At 39.5% G+C, this 25,979-nt stretch overlaps 1 protein-coding gene across 2 annotated transcripts in view; it reads right to left on the bottom strand.

The window, feature by feature from the left end:
- Positions 1–13,369: 13,369 nt before the first annotated feature.
- SHOX (short stature homeobox) overlaps positions 13,370–25,979 on the bottom strand; it is a 37,744-nt gene continuing 25,134 nt past the window's right edge. For both annotated transcript variants that reach the window (XM_040421976.1, XM_040421977.1), the window contains exon 5: positions 13,370–13,615. In XM_040421976.1, the coding sequence (XP_040277910.1) occupies positions 13,370–13,615 (246 nt within the window). The remainder of the gene's footprint in view (positions 13,616–25,979) is intronic.

The following is a 25,979-nucleotide window of genomic DNA, read 5'->3' as shown; positions in this document are numbered from 1 at the left end:
ACACTCACGCACACACACACGCAAACACACACTCCCCTATGGCCCGCCAGATGTTCTCGACTGAGGAGGTATACGCCCAGCTTTCCCCCGAGTCCAAGAGTCCTAGTGAGGACGAGGATGACCCCACTTTCCTGTTGTCATCCGCGTCCTCCTCATCATCCAGCGATGATGATGAGCCCCCAAGGCTGCGGAGATGCCACCAGCCGGAGCAAGGAGACTGCCATGCTAGGGACCCTGTGGCCCACCCTAGTACGAGCAGCTCTGGGGTTTCGTACTAGTTTTCCGGCCCATCAGTTAAATCCACAGGACCCGCCCGCCGGTGAACTTGTCTGGTGTTCCCCTAGAGCGTTTTGAGCCCGTGATTCTTGATTTTGTAGGCAAACCAGGAATCCAGATTTCCACAGTGGGCTTCACTGAATATGACTATTTTAGTCTTTTTTTCAGTGACCATTTTGTAGATCTAATGGTGGAGCAAAGAAACCTGTACATCCAACAGTTTGTTGCTCAACACCAGGGCTCCTTTTTGGCTAGGCCCGGTGGCTGGACCCCGGTCAGTGCAGCCAAGATGAGGACGTTTTGGGGCCTCGTGCTGCACATGGGCCTAGTCAAGAAACCTTGTGTCAGGCATTACTGGAGTGGGGACATCCTCTACCAGACCCCACTTTACAGTACGGCCATGAAACGTACCCGGTTTGAGGCCATCCGGAAATGCCTGCATTATTCAGATAATGCAGCATGTCCCCCCCCCAAGGTGATCCTGCCTATGACCGCCTGTACAAAATCAGGCCGGTCATCGATCACTTTGGGGCCAAATTTATACAGGCCTATGTACCTGGAAGGGAGGTCGCGGTTGATGAGTCTCGCATTGCGTTCAAGGGAAGACTCATTTTCCACCAGTATGTTCCTTCAAAGCGGGCGAGGTATAGTGTGAACCTGTACAAACTTTGTGAGAGTACCTCAGGGTACACTTACAAGTTTCGTGTGTACGGGGGGCGAGATTCCCGTATTCAACCCCCAGAATATCCCCCCACTCTGGGTGTTAGCGGGAAACTTGTGTGGGACCTTATGCACCCACTGCTAGATAAAGGTTATCACCTGTACGTGGATAACTTTTATACTAGTATCCCCTTGTTCCAGTCCCTCGCCGCCAGATCCACGTCCGCTTGTTGGACCGTGCGGAAAAATCAACGTGGCCTCCCCGCCCACCCCGTCCAGATACCTATCCCCAGGGTTGAGACCCGTGCCCTTACCAGTGAAAACCTGTTGCTGGTCAGATATAAGGACAAGAGGGATGTCCTTGTACTGTCCACAATTCATGGTAACGGCATCACCCCTGTCCCTGTGCGAGGGACCGCGGCAACGGTCCTCAAGCCCGGTTGTATCATCGACTACAATCGGTATATGGGAGGAGTTGATCTCTCTGATCAAGTCCTCAAGCCATATAATGCTGTAACGGATCCACTTCCGTTAATGGACGCTTCCTAGCTTACGCCGAGGACCACAAGCACCGCACTGGACACCACAAGCACCGCAGACTCCACAACCGCCGTAGCTTAACTGGAGCCGCGCCGTCTTCCTTCCACCCTGAATGAACCTCCAGCATTCAGGACCGTGTGGGAAAGATCTCTCCTCCAGGGAATATGCAGAGCATAGCAATCCCCAGCGTGATACAGCAATTCCCTCCAATAACGAGACAAGGCTGCGTTTTGAAGGGTTAGAAAAACATGAACTGAACTGAACTCTTTATTGAGGGCTACCCGCCCGTATTTATGCAGGTCCCCACAATGCATCATGGTTTCCTCCTCTCTGCCCTGGAGACACCCGAAGTGCAATTCAATTATCTCCCAGGACAAAGGGAGATCACCAATACACATGTGGGAACAATAGGAGAGGAATCCTCACCCGAATACACAAAATCCTCCCTTCTGTCTGGGATATAATTATGGATTAACATAACTATCACAGACAGTAAAAATACAGTTTTTAAACATACACTGTAACTTTAAAACCATACATTCCATCTCCATAAAAAAATACATACAATATTACATATTTAAACTCAGCATACATCAAGCATAAACACTTCCAAAAATCACACAAATCCCTCCAGCGGATCAAAAGTTTAGTGGAAGTCCTTTATGACCGACCGCAAGCACAATTTCCTGCCCAAAACAGTTCCATAGATTTGGGCTGTGCGGTCGGTCAATTTCATGCAGAGAAACGACTAAGTCCCATCTTCGAACGGGACTTAGTCTCTGGAGCTGAAAGTTCAGTATGGAAGAAGGTAATATGTCCCGGGGCCAAAGTCGTAGGGCAGGAGGCTAGCCATAAGTCCTCTACAATGCCCAGTGGCAAATGGCAGTTTGTCACACATCTCCCCTTTGGGGGGAAGACTAACCAGGCACCTGACCTTCTGTCGGTCAGTGCCTCCGTTAGTCGATCCACCGACCCACAGTAACCAGATGCCCGAGTAGCCCACCCACAACAAACAGGTACAAGGGTGACCCACCCACAAGAAACAGTTACTGCACCTGGGTATTTTGCTGTGGTGATGGGGCAACATGCTGTGGGGACTTGAGGGAGGGCAGAGGCCGACTGCACTCTGCCCAGCTGCCAGCTCTTCTGCTGGGGTGCTGAGACCATAGTCCGGCTCAGTAGCCAGAGGAACATGGGAGTCAGCAGGGGTTAACATCGCCTCTGTTAACCCTGAGGCCACGTTAGGAGTTAGCTGGGGAGGGGAATTTGTACTTACCCCCTCCTCCTGTTGTCCTGGTGAGGGTAGTGGGGGATCTGGACAGGCTGTCCAGCATCCCGGTAGGTCAGGTGCAGAGACCATGGTCCCATCTGCGCCGTCTGGGCGATTGGTGTCTCCCCTTGTTAGGGTAAGCTGCCGCTGGGGAGAGAGGGTGCTGCGCTCCTCTCCCTGAAACACAGGCTGCCGCTGGAGAGGAAGAACGACACCTTCAGCTCCCTGGGGTACACACTGCCGCTGGGGGGGAAGGACGACACCTTCGGCCCCCTATGGTACACACTGCCGCTGGGGAGGAAGGAGGGCACCTTCAGCTCCCTGTAACACCCACTGCCGCTGGGGAGGAAGGACGACACCTTCAGTTCCCTGGGGTTCACACTGCCGCTGGGGGGGAAGGACGACATCTTCGACCCCCTGGGGTACACACTGCCGCTGGGGAGGAAGGAGGGCATCTTCAGCTCCCTGTAACACACACTGCCGCTGGGGAGGAAGCACGACACCTTCAGCTCCCTGGGGTTCACACTGCCGCTGGGGGGGAAGGACGACACCTTCGGCCCCCTGGGGTACACACTGCCGCTGGGGGGAAAGGACGACACCTTCGGCCCCCTGGGAAACACACTGCCTCTGGGGGGAAGGACGACACCTTCGGCACCCTGGGGTTCACACTGCCGCTGGGGGGGAAGGACGACACCTTCGGCCCCCTGGGGTACACACTGCCGCTGGGGGGGAAGGACGACACCTTCGGCCCCCTGGGGTACACACTGCCGCTGGGGGGGAAGGATGACACCTTTGTCCCCCTGGGGTACACACTGCCGCTGGGGGGGAAGGACGACACCTTCGGCCCCCTGGGGTACACACTGCCGCTGGGGGGGAAGGACGACACCTTCGGCTCCCTGGGGTTCACACTGCCGCTGGGAGGGAAGGACGACACCTTCGGCCCCCTGGGGTACACACTGCCGCTGGGGTGGAAGGACGACACCTTCGGCCCCCTGGGGTACACACTGCCGCTGGGGGGGAAGGACGACGCCTTCGGCCCCTGGGGTACACACTGCCGCTGGGGGGGAAGGACGACACCTTCGGCCCCCTGTAACTCACGTTTTTGCTGGGGCGCAGGGACGGAATACTTCGCTATCTCTGCCCGATATTCTGCTTCCTGCTGCAGATACTCCGCCAGTTCTCTCCTCACTTCTGGTACAAGTTCCTCTGTTAGGTGGGGCCCGTAGATAGCCAACCGCCTCTTCAGCATAGCGTCAAACCGTACGTTAATATATACCAATAATCCAGTTCTGCTTGGTGTTCCCAGGATGCTGCTCCTCGCACTAGGGAAGCCATCCCACCGCTTGCCACCAATGTTACGGATCCGCTTCCGTTAGTGGATGCTTCCTAGCTTGCGCCGAGGACCACAAGCACCGCACTGGACACCACAACCACCGCAGACTCCAAAACCGCCGTAGCTTAACTGGAGCCGCGCCGTCTTCCTTCCACCCTAAACGAACCTCCAGCATTCAGGACCATGTGGGAAAGCTCTCTCCTCCAGGGAATATGCAGAGCATAGCAATCCCCAGCGTGATGCAGCAATTCCCTCCAAAAACTAAGCCTCGTCTCGTTATTGGAGGGAATTGCTGCATCACGCTGGGGATTGCTATGCTCTGCATATTCCCTGGAGGAGAGATCTTTCCCACACGGTCCTGAATGCTGGAGGTTCATTCAGGGTGGACGGAAGACGGCGCGGCTCCAGTTAAGCTACGGCGGTTGTGGAGTCTGTGGTGGTTGTGGTGTCCAGTGCGGTGCTTGTGGTCCTCGGCGCAAGCTAGGAAGCGTCCATTAACGAAAGCGGATCCGTTACATTGGTATGGACGCTTCCTAGCTTGCGCCGAGGACCACAAGCACCGCACTGGACACCACAAGCACCGCAGACTCCACAACCGCCGTAGCTTAACTGGAGCCGCGCCGTCTTCCTTCCACCCTGAACGAACCTCCAGCATTCAGGACCGTGTGGGAAAGCTCTCTCCTCCAGGGAATATGCAGAGCATAGCAATCCCCAGCGTGATGCAGCAATTCCCTCCAATAACGAGACGAGGCTGCGTTTTGAAGGGTTAGAAAAAACATGAACTGAACTCTTTATTGAGGGCTACCCGCCCGTATTTATGCAGGTCCCCACAATGCATCATGGTTTCCTCCTCTCTGCCCTGGAGACACCCGAAGTGCAATTCAATTATCTCCCAGGACAAAGGGAGATCACCAATACACATGTGGGAACAATAGGAGAGGAATCCCCACCCGAATACACAAAATCCTCCCTTCTGTCTGGGATATAATTATGGATTAACATAACTATCACAGACAGTAAAAATACAGTTTTTAAACATACACTGTAACTTTAAAACCATACATTCCATCTCCATAAAAATTACATATTTAAACTCAGCATACATCAAACATAAACACTTCCAAAAATCACACAAATCCCTCCAGCGGATCAAAAGTTTAGTGGAAGTCCTTTATGACCGCCGCAAGCACAATTTCCTGCCCAAAACAGTTCCATAGATTTGGGCTGTGCGGTCGGCCAATTTCATGCAGAGAAACGACTAAGTCCCATCTTCGAACGGGACTTAGTCTCTGGAGCTGAAAGTTCAGTATGGAAGAAGGTAATATGTCCCGGGGCCATAGTCGTAGGGCAGGAGGCTAGCCATATTGTCACAAATGCCATGCGCAAAACCCGGGCATGGTACAAAAAAGTTGCTGTCTACTTGGTGCAGGTTGCCTTGTACAACTCTTTTGTGCTGTCCCGGAGCGCTGGCAACACAGGGACATTCCTTCAGTTCTATGAGGCAGTCCTCAAGGCCCTGATCTTTTCGGACTGGGAAAGAGCAGGCCGGAGTACCTCGGGAACTGGAGGTGCCCGTATCGTCCCTGGCCAACACTTTCCAGGTGTGGTCCCCCATACTGGAAAGAAGTGCAGAGTGTGTCGCAGGAGGGGGATACGGAAGGACACCACTACTCAGTGGCACACTACAGATCATAAATGACCCCCTAAGTGTTTTTTCCCTCCTAGACAGAAAATATTTCTGTCTTATTAGCCCTTGTGTGGTGAAGTTATATGTTCAAAAGCCTTTTTTGGCATGTATAGGTGTGGGGGGAAAAAAGGGCTTATTAGCCGTTGTGTGGTGAAGTGAGAAAATTACAGCCCTTTTTGGGGTGTATTAGTGGCAAAAAAAAGTGTTATTTGCCGTTCAGCGGTGCAGTTATATGTTCTAAAGATTTTTTGGCGAGTATTAGTGGCAAAACAAGTATTATTTGAGATTGTGTGGTGAAGTGAGGAAAGTACAGCCTTTTTGGCGTGTATTAGTGGCAAAAAAAAGTATTATTTGCCGTTGAGCGGTGCAGTTATATGTTCTAAAGCCATTTTTTTTCATGAATTAGTGGGAAAAAAGGGCTTATTAACCACTGCGTGGTGAAGTAAAAAAATTACAGCCCTTTTTGGCGTGTATTATTGGCATAAAAAAGTATTATTTGCCATTCAGCACACCAGTTATATGTTCTAAAGCCTTTTTTGGCGTGTATTAGTGGTAAAAAAAAAGTATTATTTGCCGTTCAGCGGTGCAGTTATATGTTCTAAAGCTTTTTGGCGTGTATTAGTGGCAAAAAAAAGTATTATTCGCAGATGTGTGGTGAAGTGACAAATGGACAGCCTTTTTTGGCGTGTATTAGTGGCAAAAAAATGTATTATTTGCCTTCAGTGGTTCAGTTATATGTTCTAAAGCTTTTATTGGCGTGTATTAGTGGAGAAAAAAGGGCTTATTAGCTGTTGTGTGGTGAAGTGAGAAAATTAAAGCGCTTTTTGGCGTGTATTAATGGCGAAAAATTTATTATTTGCCGTTCAGCGGTGCAGTTATATGTTCTAAAGCCTTTTATGGCGTGTATTAGTGGGGAAAAAAGGGCTTATTATGCCACCTTGCAAGTCTGTGGCCTCCTCATGCTGCTGCTAACTCAACACTATTAGTGTTGATCACGAATATTCGAATTGCAAATTTTAATCGCGAATATCGGCATTTCGAGAATTCGTGAATATTTAGAATATCGCTAAATATATTCGTAATCGCGAATATTCGATTTTTTTAAATACCACTTCATGCGAATTTTTAGGTGAATATTTTATGCAAATTTTATGCAAATTTTCGCAATCAAGAAAATAATGCCTGGAGATCATGAATTCGCGAATTCTCGAATATATGGCGAATATTCGCCCAAATATTCGCGAAATATCACAAATTCGAATATTGCCCCTGCCGCTCATCACTGAACACTATGTCACTGGGCCTCTCTGTTTCTTCCTCATGCTGCTTCTGCTGCCACCTCCACACTCACCTTGCCACTCTGTGGCCCCCTCATGCTGCTGCTAAATCAACACTATGTCACTGGGCCACTCCGTGGCCTTCTCATGCTGCTGCTGTTGCCACCTCCACACTATGTCACCTTGCCAGTCTGTGGCCTCCTCATGCTGCTGCTAACTCAACACTATGTCACTGGGCCACTCTGTGGCTTCCTCATGTTGCTGTTACCTCAAAACTATGTAAATGGTGCACTCTGTGGTCTCCTCATGCTGCTGCCACCTCTCCACTAGGTCACTGGGCCACTCTGTGGTCTCCTCATGCTGCTGCTACCTCAACACTATGTCAGTGGGCCACTCTGTGGACTTCTCAAGCTGTTCTCTCACCCTCCCCACTCCATGACTGGGCAACTATTTTGCTTATTTGGCCTGGTTGACATCATAATTTATTTTACCCTTCTGATCTGTCAGAAGGAAGGAAAAATGAGACGCACAATGGATCCTGTCTGTGTAGCAGCTATAAGGCCTGTATGGTCCCATCAGAATTGGCTTGTGATTTGGTAGCCAAAAGCAGGAGTGGGTACAAAACACAGAAGACATAAAAATATTCCATTCACGTGTCATCTCTGTTTTGGATCCACTGCTGTTATTTTTTGCTTTAGCAATACTGATGGATTACTGACTAAATGCTGACCGAGTGAAGGCGAATGCTCAATAGACAGGATCAGTTTTTTGGGGGTTATTGTTCTGACGGATCAGAGGAAGAGCAAAATGATCAGTGACGTCAACACAAACTTTCTGCTGACACCCTCTCCACTCTGTCGGGGGGCTCTACTTGTATAAGCATTTAATAGAACAGGTCCTGTAGACATCTATGTGTAATCAGCTGACGACGGTGTAAAAGGAGTGCACTCTTTCACGCTACAGTAGGATCTTGGGCCTCAGCACGGTTCTTTATACCTGGCGCTAACATCGACCTGTAAGGCTAAGTTAATACTTGCGTTATTTGGTCAGTTTTGGCCCCGTAACTGCCCAAATAAGTAAAGTGTGCAGTGATTCTAAGAGCGACGCCTGTCATTTGCGTGTCATACTGACTCACAATATTGTTTCACTACCACAGCAGATTCTCTATGCAGGTTATTGCAAGGCACAGTTTTCTACACCACTATAAAGGCTCTCTGCAGCCAGGAAATAATAGTTTTTTAATGTGATTTGCTGCAAATAAATTCGGATTGAATCTTTCTCCAGCACCCATCCCATTAAGGTGCAGCCTGTCCCTACTGTTGAGCTTGTAGCTGACAGAGAAATCAGCCCAGTTTCCCATGAATCCAAACCCTTCAGTTCCATTCTACATCAGCTTCTGAGTCATTTATTTAATTCCCTAAGCTCCTGCTATCTTTCTAGTGACACTCGTGGCACTGGTAGTATTTCTGAAAACACTACCTTGGAGTTCCCGGACTTAGAAGCTTCTCTTCTAGTTTCCTGAAAAAAAATTTAAGGACCATCCTTGCCCTCCTCCACCCACCTTCTTTTCACTGGCCCAATGAACTATTTAGTGGTGGCTAAAATTAGACAAAATAATATCATTTAACTATATGACTATCAAACTCTGAAAATCACAGCTCCAAACATTATAAATATAGATGAATAAAATAGTTCAGAATGTAGGCCCTAAAATGACGGTCTGTTAAAAAGTGGAAATTCGCTTCAAAGAAAAACTATATAATTTCATACCAGGGATTGAATAACATAGAACCTAATAGTGGAAATATCTAATTTTTAATTTCAGCAAGTTCCCATTATGTATAATTTCCAATTTTCTATTTTATACTGGGCCTGTTCTTAAGAGGACAGACTTTCCTTTGTACAGGTGAAACCAGTTTCTTCACCTATACAAGCTGCACTGCCAAAAAGATTCTTTATATGTGGAATACTACCTCCCTATGGCTCCATCACATATGGACATCTTAACAGAAGGATAAGGAGCACAGCTGAACAAGTAGCTGTGAGAGGAAGTGGGGACACAATGTGGGTTGGTCCTTTCAGGAGCAATGTGGCAGAAAATACAGAGAGGAAACATTTTTAGTGGAAGAATATAAGGAAATACTTTTAACCCTTTTAGGACCTTGTGATTTTCCACTTTTTTTTCTGTTCACATAGCTGTATGAGGCCTTATTTTTTTGAGCGACAAGTTGCACTTTTTAATGACACCATTTGTTATTGCATACAATGTAGTGGAAAGCTGGAAATAAATTCTACATGGAATTAAAATATAAAAAAAATACAATTCTGACATAGTTTTATGGATTTAGTTTTTATGGCGTTCCCCATGTGGTAAAACTGACCTGTTATCATCATTCTACGGGTCAATACTATTTGGAAATTTGGAAAAAAAAATGTAATGGTACCATTTGTAATGCATATCTTTTTTTTAGCAATTGTATGCTAATTTATTTTGGGAGGTGAAGCGATAATAAATGGCGAATTGTTCATTTTTTATTTATTTTTTCATTTATAATAGTACAGGGGTTTTCAGATTTGGTTGTGCAAATTCTCTATATCTCTCTATTGTTTATTTTGCTTATCTTTATTATGTGAAAGGGAGGTTAATTTAAATTTGTATTAATTTTTTAAATATTTTTAAAACTTATTTTTTGTAAGTTCCTTTACATTACATAGTAACATAGTAACATAGTACATAAGGCCGAAAAAAGACATTTGTCCATCCAGTTCGGCCTGTTATTCTGCAAGTTGATCCACATTGTAATGTATTGATGATTTGCTATTTTTCTATGGATCCCTGCCACCTGTGACAGCCTTAATTTTTTCAGAGAGAACAAGCTATTAGAGAGAAGAAATGGCTTCCCAATCTCTATGCGTGGAAGCCTTTCCGAGCCCAGAAGTGCATCTATCCCATGGAAAGCTGCCTCAGATGCCATGGTCACAACTGACTGTGGGATCTGAGAGATTAAATGTCTGCAATTGGTGTTACATTTATGTGTTAAAATTATGCTAAAGCTGATGTTCCCCAAGCATAACCAATGCACTTGGGTCAAAAGTAAAAGTAGTAACTTTAATTGCAATAACAAGTTAGGCTTTGCACATGGTATTTGAGTGGCCTTTAGTATTTCTGGTACAAAATTATATGCAATATCCACTTCTACAGATTTTTTAAGATTTATGATTTTCCGCCTATACAAGCAGCAGTATGCTTCAGACATTTAAGCTGCTGTTGTCTTCTTTTTTATGGCACTAACATCAATGGTTTCCTTTCAATAGAAATCTATTCTTTGAACATTTTTTCAGTTTCTTAAAACAATTTTAAAAAATTGCATGCCAAAAGCCATGTTTTTTTTTGTGCTAAAACCATTTATCTCCAATTGAAATGTGACATTTATAAAATTTATGAAGAGTGTTATTGCCTACAGAAGCCAATCATAATATCATAAAATATGAACTTTAATAATGGGACTTCTACTATTAATTTGTACATCAATTTATAATTTTATCAAACTATAACCTTAAATATGGACTTTAAGAATTAAAATAATGAATTTGCTTGACCCAAGGGTAGCACCTTAGGTGATTGATATATTAATGAATAAGCTAGAATTTCTTCTGCTTCTTAGGCTTGGAGCAGCTAAATGTGACACAGATGTTTTGCATTTTTGAAGACTTTGTGGCTTTGGAGTTTGCAGCTTTTTCTATGTAACAGTGGCACTTGGCCGGTTGGTGTCAATATTATCAAATTAGTGACAAATACACAAAAACAGGTATTCAGATTCTGGCTTGATATCTTGTGTCAGAGAAATATGAAATGCCTTTAAAAAGGCTATTCTAATTCCTGAGTACTGAAAATACAGCTAGACAAAGATGAAAATCATGTATAGGTATTTAATGAAACAGTAGTTTTCATTAAAAAATGCACAGCAATATTTTTATTTGGGTTCTGTAAACCTAGGTGTTAAATACAGATGTGATATTTCCTGCATTACTGTAATATTTCTCATGCTGTAGGAAACATTGAAAATCAGTTTCTGAAATGAGCTCTCCAACATCCTCAACAGTAAATAGAAATGGTACAAATTACTATTGCCACGTCCTGCATTTTATGCTTTACCACAGTAAACTCTGCTGAGAGACATAACTCAAGCCCTTGGATAATTTTGTTTCATGACTTATGGAAATTATGTGACAATTCCAAATATTTATACATTTATTAATATTTGACTCGTTGATCAAGATGTACATTCATACCATGTGATTTACCAATAAACTCTGAAACTCAATGTAACATATTTTTAGTGAATTTGTGCTGAAGCATGCTGGCTTGGCTTGAAAGAAAAAAATGTTCAAGGATGCAAAATGACAGATTTTAAAATCAGTTTGCTTTAAATAGGCAATTCTTCTAGTATCCCTGAAATGTCTGTTCATTCAGACATACAATAAGTATGCAGCCCAATGTATTCTATTAGGTGACATTATGCCCCTGGACATTTGGCATAATGTATGCATCTTATTAAATCAATCAGATTAATTCATCAGATGATCAATCCTACTTGGCAATCGCTCCAGCAACAATCAAACGAACTACATTTCTATGGGCATAAAGAATGACAAAAATGTGTTTCAGATTTGGCTAATTGCCTGAAACCTATGGCAAAAGCCATGGGTTTCCAACATATAAAAATAAATGCAAAGCATATTAAAATGTATACTCAACATAATTAAAATATTACACATTTATAAAATTTCAAACAGAAAAATAAATAAAACATCCACTTACATTTTTACAAAGAATCAAAATGGTTTGCCTGTCTTATATGTACGGAACACAAATGTCAAACAGAAATGGTGACATATTTTTTCTTTTCTTTTCTCATAATTCGCTAAAAGTGTTGGGTTTTTGCAATTCACAACAATATGTTGAAAAGTTATTTGGACATGTTTTACATTAAATAAGATAAAAAGCAAACACTTTGGTATTTCTGTAACATTATCAATACCTTGCAATGCTTACTGAAACCAGTATTTTCCAGTAATGGGCTATTATTCCAAGATGTATTCAATTCATAATTTAAAAAAACATAAAAATAACAACTACCATGTCAGCTTTTGAGCTGAAATCATCATCATATGGCACATTGACTAAACCATGGTAGTTTTCCTCATACAAGGAAGAAGACAATATTATTTAATCCATTCCCATGGAATTCACTCATTTGGCAAATGAACTGCAACACCCAAGTGAAGCACAAAAGGCTGGGCCTAGGTGAATGCAAAATTACTTCTCAACATCTGAAGATGTCATTCTTTATTTCTATAATATTTACAGTATTGCACTTTACTGCACTTAATTGCATTAACTAGAATTCATTCTGTCTCACTATTTCCTGAACACCATTGTTCCAACTTCTTCTTCTTTCCAATAAATTAAGATTTATGGGATTTCCAAATATATGGCATTTTAACATGATGACTAAGTACAGGTAAATGGCACAAAGAACATGATGTCATGTAATGGTAAAAGTATGCTATAGCAAAACCAGTTTCTTTTTCAGTAAACTGAATGCACCAATATATGGTGTACTTAGCATATATGATTCCTTTCGAACATATGATCATTGGAAAAAAATACGTTATTGCTGCCTGCTTTTGTAAGAAGGTGAGAGGACTACTATACATATCATAAAAGATAATTCTTGATAATTTTTTCATATCCAAAACTCCATTATAGGTTTAGGAAACTGTATCTGCAAAGGAAGATTCTTGTGGCAGTGAAATAATAGCATTGGCATTATGGAGACCAGCCCCAGTGATCTGATATTTATAATATATTGATCTATGTATACGTTTTCCTTTTTTTTTTTTTTTCAATTATTATTATTTTTTGCTCAGGAACATGCAGAAGAAAAACTAAAAGCAGCCAATATGTCAAGTTCATTTTGTTATCAAGGATAAAAAAAATTTCAGTCTTCAAATGTGATCATGTTTGTCCAAATAATATAAGGCTATGTTCTTAACTACTCCTGTCGTCATTCTGGTTGAGAATCTCTGTAGTTGCGAGCATCATAAAAAATCATGATGTGCAATGAATTAAACCGAATGGCTTATTTGATTTTAAAAAATCCTCCACACTCCTTGATGTTCTTCAAGAGAAGCAGGTACAGGCCCATCATTATTTTTACACTTGCAAAGCATTTACCAAGACATTTGGTATCTGTAGAGTCATAAAATGGCAGAAAAAGAGAAACAAAGTCCGTTTTCAATTCAACCAATGACTAATAGTGTCAGAGTCCCAAAGCCTCTGCATGTTTTCTGGCCTTGAGTCGCAAGTCAGCAATACTAGAGTTTTTGCTGTTGCTTTTAGCAGCAGCTGCAACCACAGCTGCGGCAGATGCAGTTTCTGCCAGTGATGCAATAGGAAGTCCAAAGTGAGGAGGAGGAAACATGAGATAAGGTGCATGAGCAGCCAAGTGCGGGTGAAGATGAGGATGTGCATGTGCTACTCCTTCCAACTGTAACTGAGCTTGGACCTAAAGAAACAAATATAGAAAGAATAATCAGTAAGTATAAACTAATATTGTATATAGCAAAACAGTAGATAAGCAGGGCACACTTTTACAATTCTACAGACATATCAAGATATCTACTGTACAGCACATGAAAAGCTAGGCCTCATGAAGGTAAACCATATGTACTTATGTCTATTGATAATAAGGGCAGGCTCACATCTGTTGCAACCACTTTGGTAGTCTGTTCCAGCAGAGAAACAGACTTCCAGAGTTTTCTGTATCGGCATAGCCAGATACTGCAACACATCTCCAGATCCCCATTGACGATAAGGGGATCCGACAGGGATTCAGATGGTTTTCGGCATAAATGCTGGACATCAGTGGTATTTGTTCGACCAAAAGCTGGCATTTATGCCAGAAAGCAGAGGGATCCCTGTTAGATCCAATTATAGTCAAAGGGGATTCGGTGGTATGTGGCAGTATTCAGCTATGCCAGATACAGTAAACTCCTGCAGAAAACTCTTCTGCCAAAACTTCTGCCAAAACTACTGGAGTGGTTGCCGCAGATATGAACCTATCCTTAAAGATGTGAAAGATGTAAAAAGATGTGAAAGATGTAAACTCACATATGATATATGTTATGTATCAAGTGTCATAAGATAAAAAATAGAGTAAATAGTTGAGAAAATGTTAAAAAATTTCTACACCAAGGGGGAGATTTATCAAAACTGATGCAAATAAAAACCATTAATTTGCCCATGACCACCAGTTGTTGCTTTCATTTCCAAGTTGCTTATTTAGATGAATGGGTGTAGAATAGACCACCTGGGCCAAAACTTAAACCTGGCCCATTCACATGTCAGTTTTTTGTTTTTTTTTCACTGATCATTCTGGGAAAATAGCAGCATGCATCATCTTAATCTATGGGCATAAGAAAAAAAAAAGTGACAGCATACGGACATCATCCCTGTGAGGTTGTGAGGTGTCTTTCTCACTGATAGCTGCTAGGAGACCTGTGCATTCTTCAATTTTTTTGTCATTGACATGAAAACCAGATGACATACAGATGCCACACCGACAGTAAAATTTAATGCAGTTGGACACAATCCTGATTCAATATGGATGAAAAAAATCATCAGTTTGTCATAGACAGAATGTGGACATGTTTTACATTGTTCATCTGAATAAGCATTAAGGGGTCTTTGGAAAAAAGAAAGGTGAAATTAATTTTGTTGCTCTTGGCAATTGCTGCAATTTTGCCTTGCACAAGTTTTGATACACATGTATGATGTATCCACATGCATGACAGCATAATGCTAATATATTATACATACTATCCTCCAGTACAAGTTTCCACAGTTTCTATGTCGTATGACATTTGCAGAAGTATTAGTATTATAAAAAATAAATGACAACAAGTCTGGTATATGTCATTAGTAGTACATGACTTCTATAGTGGTTCAAAATAATAGTATACTGTAAAAAAGTAATTAGCACAATTATAACACTAATAAAACAATAATAAAAGTGTACACTACTACCAATTTCTATATTGTAGGTGAATTTGTTTATTTATTACATGATGACATTTTTCAATTCATAACTTTTTATTATACAACTGGTTTATATTTATACTGGAACATGTAAAGAATCTTGAAAAAAAAAAAGAGAAGGTATTATAATGCCAGAAAAGTAAAGTTCCAAAAATTAAACAAAAACGTCTTTTTTATTGCAAATGCCTGCTGAGTCCACAGAAAACTAACACACAAACCATATAATCATCTGTTAAAATGACATTATAATAAAAGCTGAAAATGCGTGAATCAAGAGCCACAGTGATGAAATATTTTACAGCAACCTAATCAAATTAGAAAATCCCAATAGCTTGTAAAGGGAACATTTTCCTTATGTGTGGCACAGAAGTTGTTCACATTCTGCAGCCTAGAAATTTGATATATGGCCCTATAACTTTCACAGTAGCATTTTATTAACACTTAAGAAAAGGACTTTCTGTACTTATGGAAGCAGCATGAATAGGGACACACTGTAACAAATAAAACATTCAAAGGAAAGTGTTATTTGGCCTTCCTGTACTACCCGTCTTCTCTATTTCTACTAATTGACACACTGAAGTGTAAAAATGTAGTGAGCAGAAGCATGGCCAAAAATTTCAGATGTTAAAATTATGGACTATTATGAAAATTTTAACATTTTGAAATTCTGGGCTATATTTCACCTCTCTGTTTACTGTTTCGTTGTTCATGGAAAAAAAAAAATGTCATACTAATATTTAAAATGCATAAAATTTTAACATAGAGCAATTTTGTAATATTTGAGCACATGCAGAATGTCTGCATTTGTGATCTTTTTTTAATTTGATTTTAATTATTATCTTTTCAATCTGGTAACATATTGAATAAAACATATATATATATATATATGTATATAATAGGTGTAGATGCAAACACGTAGATAAGTTAGATCAGTTGACGCCAAAGTTTATAGATTCATTTAAATGTGTGGTTGAATTTTAAATACAGATTTCATGTGAGTTTGTTAATTAAACATTAATATAAACTTACTGTGAAATCTGTACTTTCAAGTTTCAAGTTATTGAAATCATGTTTTTTTTATATTTTTAAGAACCATCTCCAGTATCGGGAACTCTAAAAATACATGACAGTAGTAATATTGATACAATTTTTAACTTTATATGATTTCAGGGTTTTTTACCCATCCTTTTTAAATAAGCAATAATTTTTTCATGATAACATAGAGTTTCCTATAGCGTACTTTTAAGATTCTTTTTCTGTGTGTAAAGCATTGAAGTTACAGGATATCCCCCTACTGTTTCAAATTAACTGTTTAAAGGTCTCATTTGTTCCCTAATTGTTCAAAGGGTTTTTTCTTTTACAGATATTCGGTGGGTACAGCTGCAAGTGATGTAGTAGCTTTTTTTACCTTACCTGATAAAATGGTATAAAGTGAAAGGAAACTGTAAATTAGTAAACTTAATGTGTCATCAGTAAATCAGTTGGAGATCATGAATCATTGTTAATATTGTACATTAGTATAACGACATTCCCTTGCAAAAATATATGCAGATTTCTAAGTACAATCTTTTCCACACTTAAAATATCTCACATAAGGTAGCAATAAGGCCTACATGCTGCCAAGTTAACCAGAAGTGATTATGTTGGCAGTTAATTATTTCTTGGAAGCTTAATTTTTCCGCATTGTTCCTTATTAATTACAATTAAAATAAATACATTATTTAATTAATTAATCTATTAATTAGTGGAAATTTTCAAGATTTTTTTTTATGTTTTTCAAGTAAGGAATTTTTACTGAAAATATAAACCAGAATAAGCTTTTATCTATATCTCAATGATTTCAAAAAGTAAAAAGCTCAAAAGCCCATAATGTTAACATATTTAGTTTGGACTTGTTAGTCTGCAATCCAGATGTGTGTTCCATTCATGCTAATCAAATTATTTGTAGAAAATGGAGCATAACATTTTGGACAATAATTAAAAAGTTCAGCCATTTCCACTTAGTGCTTACTGCCAAATAATATAATAACATCTTGACAGTAACGACATCTATTGAGTACAAGAAATGAAAAATGTGGTATACTGCAGAGAAAATACGTAATATCTAATTTTAAAAAAATGTGTGTGCATAGATATGTATGAGATGCAGAAAACTGTGCCTGGACATAATGAGAGGTTGCAGACTTTCCATATTCCAATAGTTGTAAATTCTTTTATCACCAAGTTTTACCGGTATATTGTTTCACTATCAGTGTACTTTGCTTGTATTTATGTTTTTATTCTTCTAAATATTTGTGTGATTCACACATTTGGTAAATTATTGCATTTCTAGAATAATTTTTATTGTATATCTATTATAAAAATGCAACCTGGAAAATATATATGTTATTTACAGCTATTCTCATAATTATTTCAAGCAACCACATTTCTTTTATGATTAGTTGCAACATTGTGCAATGGTGTATTTGAATTTAAATGGTTGAATTTTAACATTTAAAATTTTTATGCAAGCCTTGCATTATTTTCATATTGAAGCACTTAGTACACATAGGAGGAATTTATCATTTATGGTGGTTTTAGGTCTGTCTTTGCTTTGTGAGGTTGCGCCTAATTTATGAAATGGCGCACTGTAATAATATATTTGGTCCAGGGGACGTTTTAATGAGACTAAAGGTGTTCTAATTTTAAATCCTTCTCACTCCAGTTTTAAAAGTGGTGAAGCTCACCATATGCCGCAAAATTTGACCAAATGTCCCAAAAATATGCACCAAATGTCACATGCGGTTATCATTTGCAACATTTTTATATTACAAAACTGGCTTGATAAATGACTGTTAATGATGAATGTTAAAGTTACCCTCACAATATAATGTGAACTTAAAAATTACATGTAGTTTAATTTCCTGAATATTAATTTTTTAATTAACATTGGGGATAAACTATCATTTTGTTACTCTGTTATATGTGGAAATTGCTTAGTAATTGTTTTTTGGTTATCAAAACATTTCAGTTCCTAGTTCTGATGTCTGTGATGAAGTAATTGTAAAAAAAAAATGGTATTACTTAGTATTAGTATTATAATTATTATTATTATGGTTATCATGCCAAATTTTAATTTGCTGTTTCCTGGACTTTATATTTTCTTAATTCGAGCCATCTATAGTCACTAGATATACTAGACTGAAATCATGCTGTAATTTCAGGACTCACAATTTTTATTTTTCATATAGGTTTAACCCTTTCTACCCCGGGCCAGTTTTCACCTTCCTGCTCAGGCAATTTTTTGCAAATCTGACATGAGTCACTTTATGTGGTAATAACTTTGGAAAATTTTTACCTATTCAGGCCATTCTGAGTTTTCTCGTGACACATTGTACTTTACGACAGTGCTAAATTTGAGTCAATATATTTTTCCTTTAATTATAAAAAAAATCCAAAATTTACCAAAATTTGGGAAAAAGAGAGCCAAGCCCCGTTCTGGACAGCAGAGACAAGGAGCATTAACATGATTAATAGTGCTCTCTTTTTACTATAAAAATCACAGTGAGATAAAGACATAAAGGTGTCACCGTGATTTTGTAGTAAAAAGATCACAGAGAGGCAAAGAGTATTATCAATCATGTTAATGCTCCGTATCTCTGCTGTCCGGAACTGGGCTTGGCACTCTTTCACGCACGGGATCCGCTCTTGTAAAAAGAGCCATAAGATAGATAGTAATGCCTCATAAAATAGTTATCAGTCATCATTCTCCATATGTCTGCTTTATGTTGGCATAATTTTGTAAATGTCATTTTATTTTTCTAAGAAGTTAGAAGGCTTAGAAGTTTAGAAGCCATTTTTTACATTTTCAACAAACTTTCCAAAACCATTTTTTAAGCACCAATTCAGTTATAAAGTGATTTTGAGGGGCTTACTTAATAGAAACCACCCATTTTAGAAACTACACCCCTCAAATTATTCAAAACTGATGTTACAAACTTTGTTAACCCTTTAGGTGTTCCACAAGAATTAAAGGAAAATGGAGGCGAAATTTCATTTTTTTAATGCAGATTTTTCATGTTAATCAATTTTTTTCTTGCAACACAGCAAGGGTCAACAGCAAACTAAACCTCAATATGCATTACTCTGATTCTGCAGTTTACAAAAATACCCCATATGTGGTAGTAAACTTCTCTATGGGCACGTGGCAGTGGTCAGAAGGAAAGAAGTACCATATGGATTTTGAAGGCAGATTTTGCTAGAATGGGCACCATTTTGTATTTGTAGGGACCCTGATGTACCCGTACAGCGGAAACCCTTAAAAAAGTGACCCCATTTTGGAAACTACACCCTTCAAAGAATATATTAAGGGCGGTACTGAGCACTTTGACCCCCTAAGCGTTTTACGGAATTTGAAAACACTTGGCTCTGAAAATGAAAAGTTTCATTTCTTCTAATAAAATGTTGCTTTAGCCACAATTTTTTTTTCATTTTCACAAGGGGTAACAGGAGAAAAAGCACCACATAATTTCTTACCCATTTTCTCCTGAATATGACAACACCCGATATGTGGTGGTAAACTGCTGTGAGGGCACATGGCAGGACTCAGAATGGAAGGAGCGCCATATGGCTTTTGCAGCGCAGATTTTGATGGATTGGTTTATGGGCGCCATTGGTTTTTATCTTTTGAGTGATCGTCTTACGTGCAGGCTAATTTTTTTGCGGGATGACGTGACCTTTTCATTGATACCATTTTAGGGTACATAAGACTTTTTGATCGCTTGGTATTACACTTTTTGTGAGGTGAAGGTGAGAAAAAAGGCTGTTTTGGAGTCGTTTTTTTTTTTTTTACAGTATTCACCTGAGGGGGCATATAATGTGATATTTTTATAGAGCAGGTTGTTACGGATGCGGCGATACCCAATATGTATGTTATTTTTATTTTGTTAAGTTTTACATAGTAAATGCATTTTTGAACAGAATGAAATCTTGTTTTTGTGTTGCCATTTTCTGACTGATCTTTTTTCTGGCAATTGTCTTAGGTAGGTTCTCATTTTTTGTGGGATGAGATGGCGGTTTGATTGGTACCATTTTGGGGTACATAAGACTTTTTGATCACTTGGTAACACTTGGTGTTACACTTTTTGTGAGGCAAGGAAACAAAAAATGGCTGTTGTGGCATAGTATTTTAAAAAAAGAATTTACAGCATTCTCCTCAGGGGGCATCTCATGTGATATTTTTATATATCAGGTTGTTGCGGACATGAAGATACCTAATATGTCTATCATTTTTATTTATTTTATTTTTGTTAAGTTTTACATAGCAAATGCATTTTTGAACAGAATTAAATCTTGTTTTTGTGGTTGCCATTTTCTGAGAGCCATTTTTTATTTATTTTTTAGCTAATTGTCTTAGGTAGGGTCTCATTTTTTGAGGGATGAGATGACGATTTGATTGGTACCATTGGGCTAAATACGCCTTTTTGATCGCTTGGTATTACACTTTTGGTGAGGGAAGGTGACCAAAAATGGCTTTTTTGGCACAATTTTTTGTTGTTTTTTTGACTGCATTCACCTGACAGGGTGGATCATGTGATATTTTTAATGAGCCGACTGATATGGATGCGGAAATACCTAATATGTATACTTTTTTTTTTTCCTATAAAAAAAAAATCTTAATTATGGCAAAAGAACCCTTTTTATTGCTTATTTTTTTGTTATGCAAAACTTTATTTTAACTTTTTTTTTACTTTTTTCCCCACAACTTTTGGAGGTCTGATTCACTGTACAATGCATTACAATGCTTCTGTATTATAATGCATTGGTTGCAAGTGTATTACTGAGTGGGGGTGGATCTCATAGCCTTACATGGAAGGCAGCCCCGATGCCTGTGGAAGGCATTGGGCTGCCTTCCCTGCCATCGGGTCCCTGTCACAGCAGCGCGGGAACCCGATGGGGAAGGGGAGGGAGCTCCCTCCCTCCACACACCCCGCACTTGCCGCGGTCAGTGCTGACCGCTGACCTCGGCATAGAGAAGGTTAATGCGCCGGCATCTGTGTTTTCACCGATGTCGGCGCATACAGCAGGGGTCTGGCTAACAGGAACAGCTGGTCCCCTGCAGCTAATCGGTCAGGTGCAGCTACTACGGCGCTGGTCGGGAAGTCACTTACCGCAGTGCCGTACTGTTACGGCGCTAGTCGGGAAGGGGTTAAAAGAATATTGCGTAATCTAACTAATAAACAGATGGTTTGCTTTCAATGCAACTACAGTAATACATAAATGAAAGATATTTATTTCTTTGTGTAAATATTTCTTTTGTTTTTCTGTTGTCTTATGTTGTAAGTTCAGGTTGTTATTATGCATATGTTAAGATTCTTTGGGTGACTATATTTGCATACGTATAAACACAGAATGCAAGTGAAGAATATCTTGGGTTTGGATGAGTACACATAAGCATTTTTTTACGTTCTCATGAATCATAAGTAGGGTAACTATACCATTTCATTTACAACTTTATAACATTAAACCTATTTAACAGGCATTCCATAGAACTTTAATCATATTTTTCGAACACCATTTCTACTAAGTCTAACGATCATACAGCTAGTCATATGATTTGTCTTGTACTTTTTTATATCATGAATGCATTGTTTATGATTAATATCAATTTATTTTTGATGGATATACATAAATGACAGTTATTTTTATGTTATCCTCAAACTTGCCTCTATTGCACTTCATGGGCGCTAAGACCAAATACGTGTTAAATGTATATTTGCAATTTATGTGACTCCATTAGTTGTAGTGGTCTGAATGTCTATCTAAAGTTTAAAAAAGGTTGAAAATAGTTGATAAAAAATATATAAAATAGTTTAGTGGGGGGGAAATTGGCACATGCATGTTAAGCAATCATGCAATTTTTGTTGAGTAGCCCTATTAACGTGTATTCAGCTGAGAAAATAAGTTAATTCTAATACTCATATGACTTCTATAGGCACATAAAGAATGGAGGCCTGGACCTTAATAGTTCACTGCTAAAGTGTGATATCAATCAGGAGTCCATATCTCCTGTGATTTCCCCATCTTCCTTTAGATAGGTAAACAGAAAAAAATATTCTTGCCAAAGATTATGCCATCAATATGGGATCAGCGAAGATGCAACCTTTTGGCCAAAGTTGGTCTAGCACCTCCTGATCTTTTCCAAACACAGTGTTCCTCAGTTTCATAAGGCCTCTTTCACACGAACGATACGGATTAGGTCCGGATGCGTTCAGGGTGTGTTCAGTGAAACTTGCACCATTTTGCAAGCAAGTTCAGTCAGTTTTGTCTGCGATTGCGTTCAGTCTTTCAGTTTTTCCGCGCAGGTGCAATGCGTTTTTTGATGCGTTTTTTACGCGTGTAATAAAAAACTGAACGTTTACAAACAACATCTCCTAGCAACCATCAGTGAAAAACACATTGCATCCGCACTTGCTTACGGATGCAATGTGTTTTTCACTGAAACCCCATTCACTTCTATGGGGCCAGGGCTGCGTGAAAAACGCCAAATATAGAACATGCTGCGTTTTTCACACAACGGAGAACTGATGCGTGAAAAAATGCTCATGTACACAGACCCATTGAAATTAATGGGTCAGGATTCAGTGCAGGGGCTATGCGTTCACGTCACGCATTGCACCCGCGCTGAGAACTCGCTCGTGTGAAAGGGGCCTAAGTCTTGCCTGGAAAGAATAGGGGTTAAGCTGCAATAATAGAGAGTGCACTGATGAAAGGTGAGGGGTTCTCATGAACAGTTGAATTACACTTCCCGCCAATCATAGTATCAAGAGATATGCCAAAATTTTGGGCCAATATAGATGAATTTGTGTCATGACTGACCACTGCAGATTACCCCGTTGTTGTTTTTTTTTATCCTGCACTGCTGTTGAATTTTATTGTACTTCTTTTTTTCTCATTTTAAATTTGTAATTTAGTATTTATCTTGTAGCTTGTGTTTGCATTTATTGCTAACCAGTGTAGTCTACACAATATGTGGAATACCATTTTAAAGGGTCAGAGTTTCAATGTATAATAATAAATAAAATAAAATGAAAAAAAAAATAAAAAATATATATATATATATATATATATATAAGGATAATATAAATGTAATCATAAGGTATACTATAAACTTGTACAAAACATCTTTGTATTTTTATTTAAATTAAATTCAAATATTTGGACATATAAAAATCCAGTGAAAGGTGTAGGTCTTGGCCACTGATTTGAATAAATTGGCACAAAATGTAGCCAGCAGTAACAGGAATTTTACATGTATTCAAGTATTCATGTTATCTTTTTTTCTGGCTCACCTATATCATTAATATATTCAGGCTATTAGGAGACTATATTTCATCACTAACGGTGAAAATGAAATATGTTTGCAGCCTCTTCTAAGGCTGAGTGTGGCACAGTGTAAATTTGTCATAAGGTACTCATGTTTGTCTACATTTTCTACCATAAAATCAAGCTGAAATGGCCAAAGAAAAATTACTTTGATTGAAAACATTTGTTTTGGACAACTGTCCAGCAACCACATGTATGCTTGAAGTTTGCCACTTTTTCCATACAAACATCATTTTCGTCAATATAAGTTTAGGTGGCCAACAGTCTCTTATAAAGACCAGATTGTATTGTGCAAAGGCCTGGCAGCATTCGTTCATTTTGCAGTGTATCAAGGGAGAAATTTGAGATGCCAATTTACTTGCAACATGCCTTATAATTAAATCAATGAATAAATATGACATTATCCGACATACAGCTAGTAGCTGTTTGCCGTATATAATTTTTTCCTTTAGATTGCTGATTACAAAATCACTTCAGTTCACACCTAAATATGAACTATAGTTTTGCCAAAAAAAATAAAAATACTGAAAGAAAAAATGTGTTTCAATTATGAAATTACAAATTTAAATTTGCCACCATCATGGAGAAATGAAAGATGTATAACTGATCTGCAACTCAGTTTTGTAGGCTGGATATCTGTGATGATTTTAGATATGCAGAGCATTTTTCATCTAATGTCAATGTTCTGTCTTCCAAAAGTTGCAGAATAAGCATTCATAACTTTTTTGAGATTATTTGCACGACGATTTTGTGACATTTTCATTTTTACACCATTCACTAGAAATGAGCGAAGTTTTAAAAAATTCAATTTGGACGATTCATTTAATAAAAATAAAAAATTTGATTAGATCTGAATTGATTTGTCATGAAGCGCGTTAAAAATCAGCTATTTCCCAGCTGCAGGGAGCGTGCATCTCGGTGTACATCACTGTGCATTGCAGAAACATGCATAGCTAGTTCGCTGTGGTAGTAAAACAGTTACTGTGCGTCAGTAAAACAGGCAGGTGACAGGCATAACTCTTAGGGTTCATGCACATGACCGTATGCATTTTGCGTACGCAAAACACGGATCCGCAAGAAATACGGATGACGTCCTTGTGACATCCCTATTGCATCTGTTTTTTTTGCAGATCTATTGTAACAATGCCTATGCATGTCTGCAAAACGGACAAAAATAGAACATGTTCTATCTTTTTTGCGGAACAGCCATACATACGGAAAAGGAATGCAGACAGAGTCATTTCAGTTTTTTTTGCTGACTCATTAGAGTGAATGGTTCAGCAAATAGGCCGCAAAAAAAACACGGAATGGACACGTAAATAAAATGTTTGCGTGCATGAGCCCTTGGATGACACTGGCAGCTCTGGCCTGTCGCTGCAACTGCTGCTACCACCCCCCTTCTTCTACTGCTACTTCTGCCAGATCCAGAAACATTTTTGCCACTGTCCGTTCCCTTGGAAGGCACTGGCACTTGTCTGTTGGACATACTGTACTGTAACAGTAGCTATAAGTGTAAAATAGCAGTAGTGTCAGGGCGCAACTTCACCACAATTGCAGAATGAAGGATGAACGGATTTACTTATGTATAAAAGAACATAAACTCCCCAAAATCAGTACTATCCGACCGCTATTTCACCCCAAATACAGAATCAAGGATTAATGAATATACTTATGTATAAAAGAATGTGAAACCTCCCCAAAATCAGTAGTATTAGGTCGCTATTTCACCCCAATTAGAGAATCAAGCAATTAACAGATGTACTTTATGTATAAAAGAATGTGAACCCCACCAAAATCAGTAGTATCAGGCCGCAATTTCACCCCAATTGCAGAATCAAGGATTAACAGAAATATGTATGTATAAAGGAATGTGAACAACTTAAAATCAGCAGTATTAGAATGACTTTTAACCCCAATTAGTGCAGCAAGGTGTAATAGAATGGCTTCTCTATTAGCCAAACGTTACACTGTTCAATCAGCCCCTGCACTCCCAATAGTGTGGATAAAGTCTCCCTATTATATCCCTACACTATCTCTGTGCTATCCCTCAACAGTTCAAAAGTAATATTTTGTAAAGAAAGTCTTTCCTAATCACTGTCCCTAGCGCCTGTCACGTGTCTCCCTGCACTAAGTTCACAGTAAAATGGAGGACACTGGGCAGGATGAGGCTATTTATAGGGCTGTGACATCACAGGGGCTGGCTATCTGCTGATGGGCTGGCTGCATGGCATTATGGGTGATCCTTCCTTCCCATGCTTCTTACTTTCACTTTGTAACATGTGCAGCAGCCATTTTAGAAAAAAATTTATTCGATACCACAAATCACCAGGAAATTCGGATTCATGGCAAATTGAATTTTTCATGAAATTCGGAATGAATTCCACTTTGTTAACTTTGATTTGCTCAACACTACCATTCACTCCAGTTATCAAAAGTGGGTGGGAAAGGTGGCGAACACCGTAAAGTTT

This window comes from Bufo bufo, chromosome 3, assembly GCF_905171765.1.
Source record: "Bufo bufo chromosome 3, aBufBuf1.1, whole genome shotgun sequence".
Classification (NCBI taxonomy): Eukaryota; Metazoa; Chordata; class Amphibia; order Anura; family Bufonidae; genus Bufo; species Bufo bufo.
This window is presented reverse-complemented; position numbering and strand designations above follow the sequence as displayed.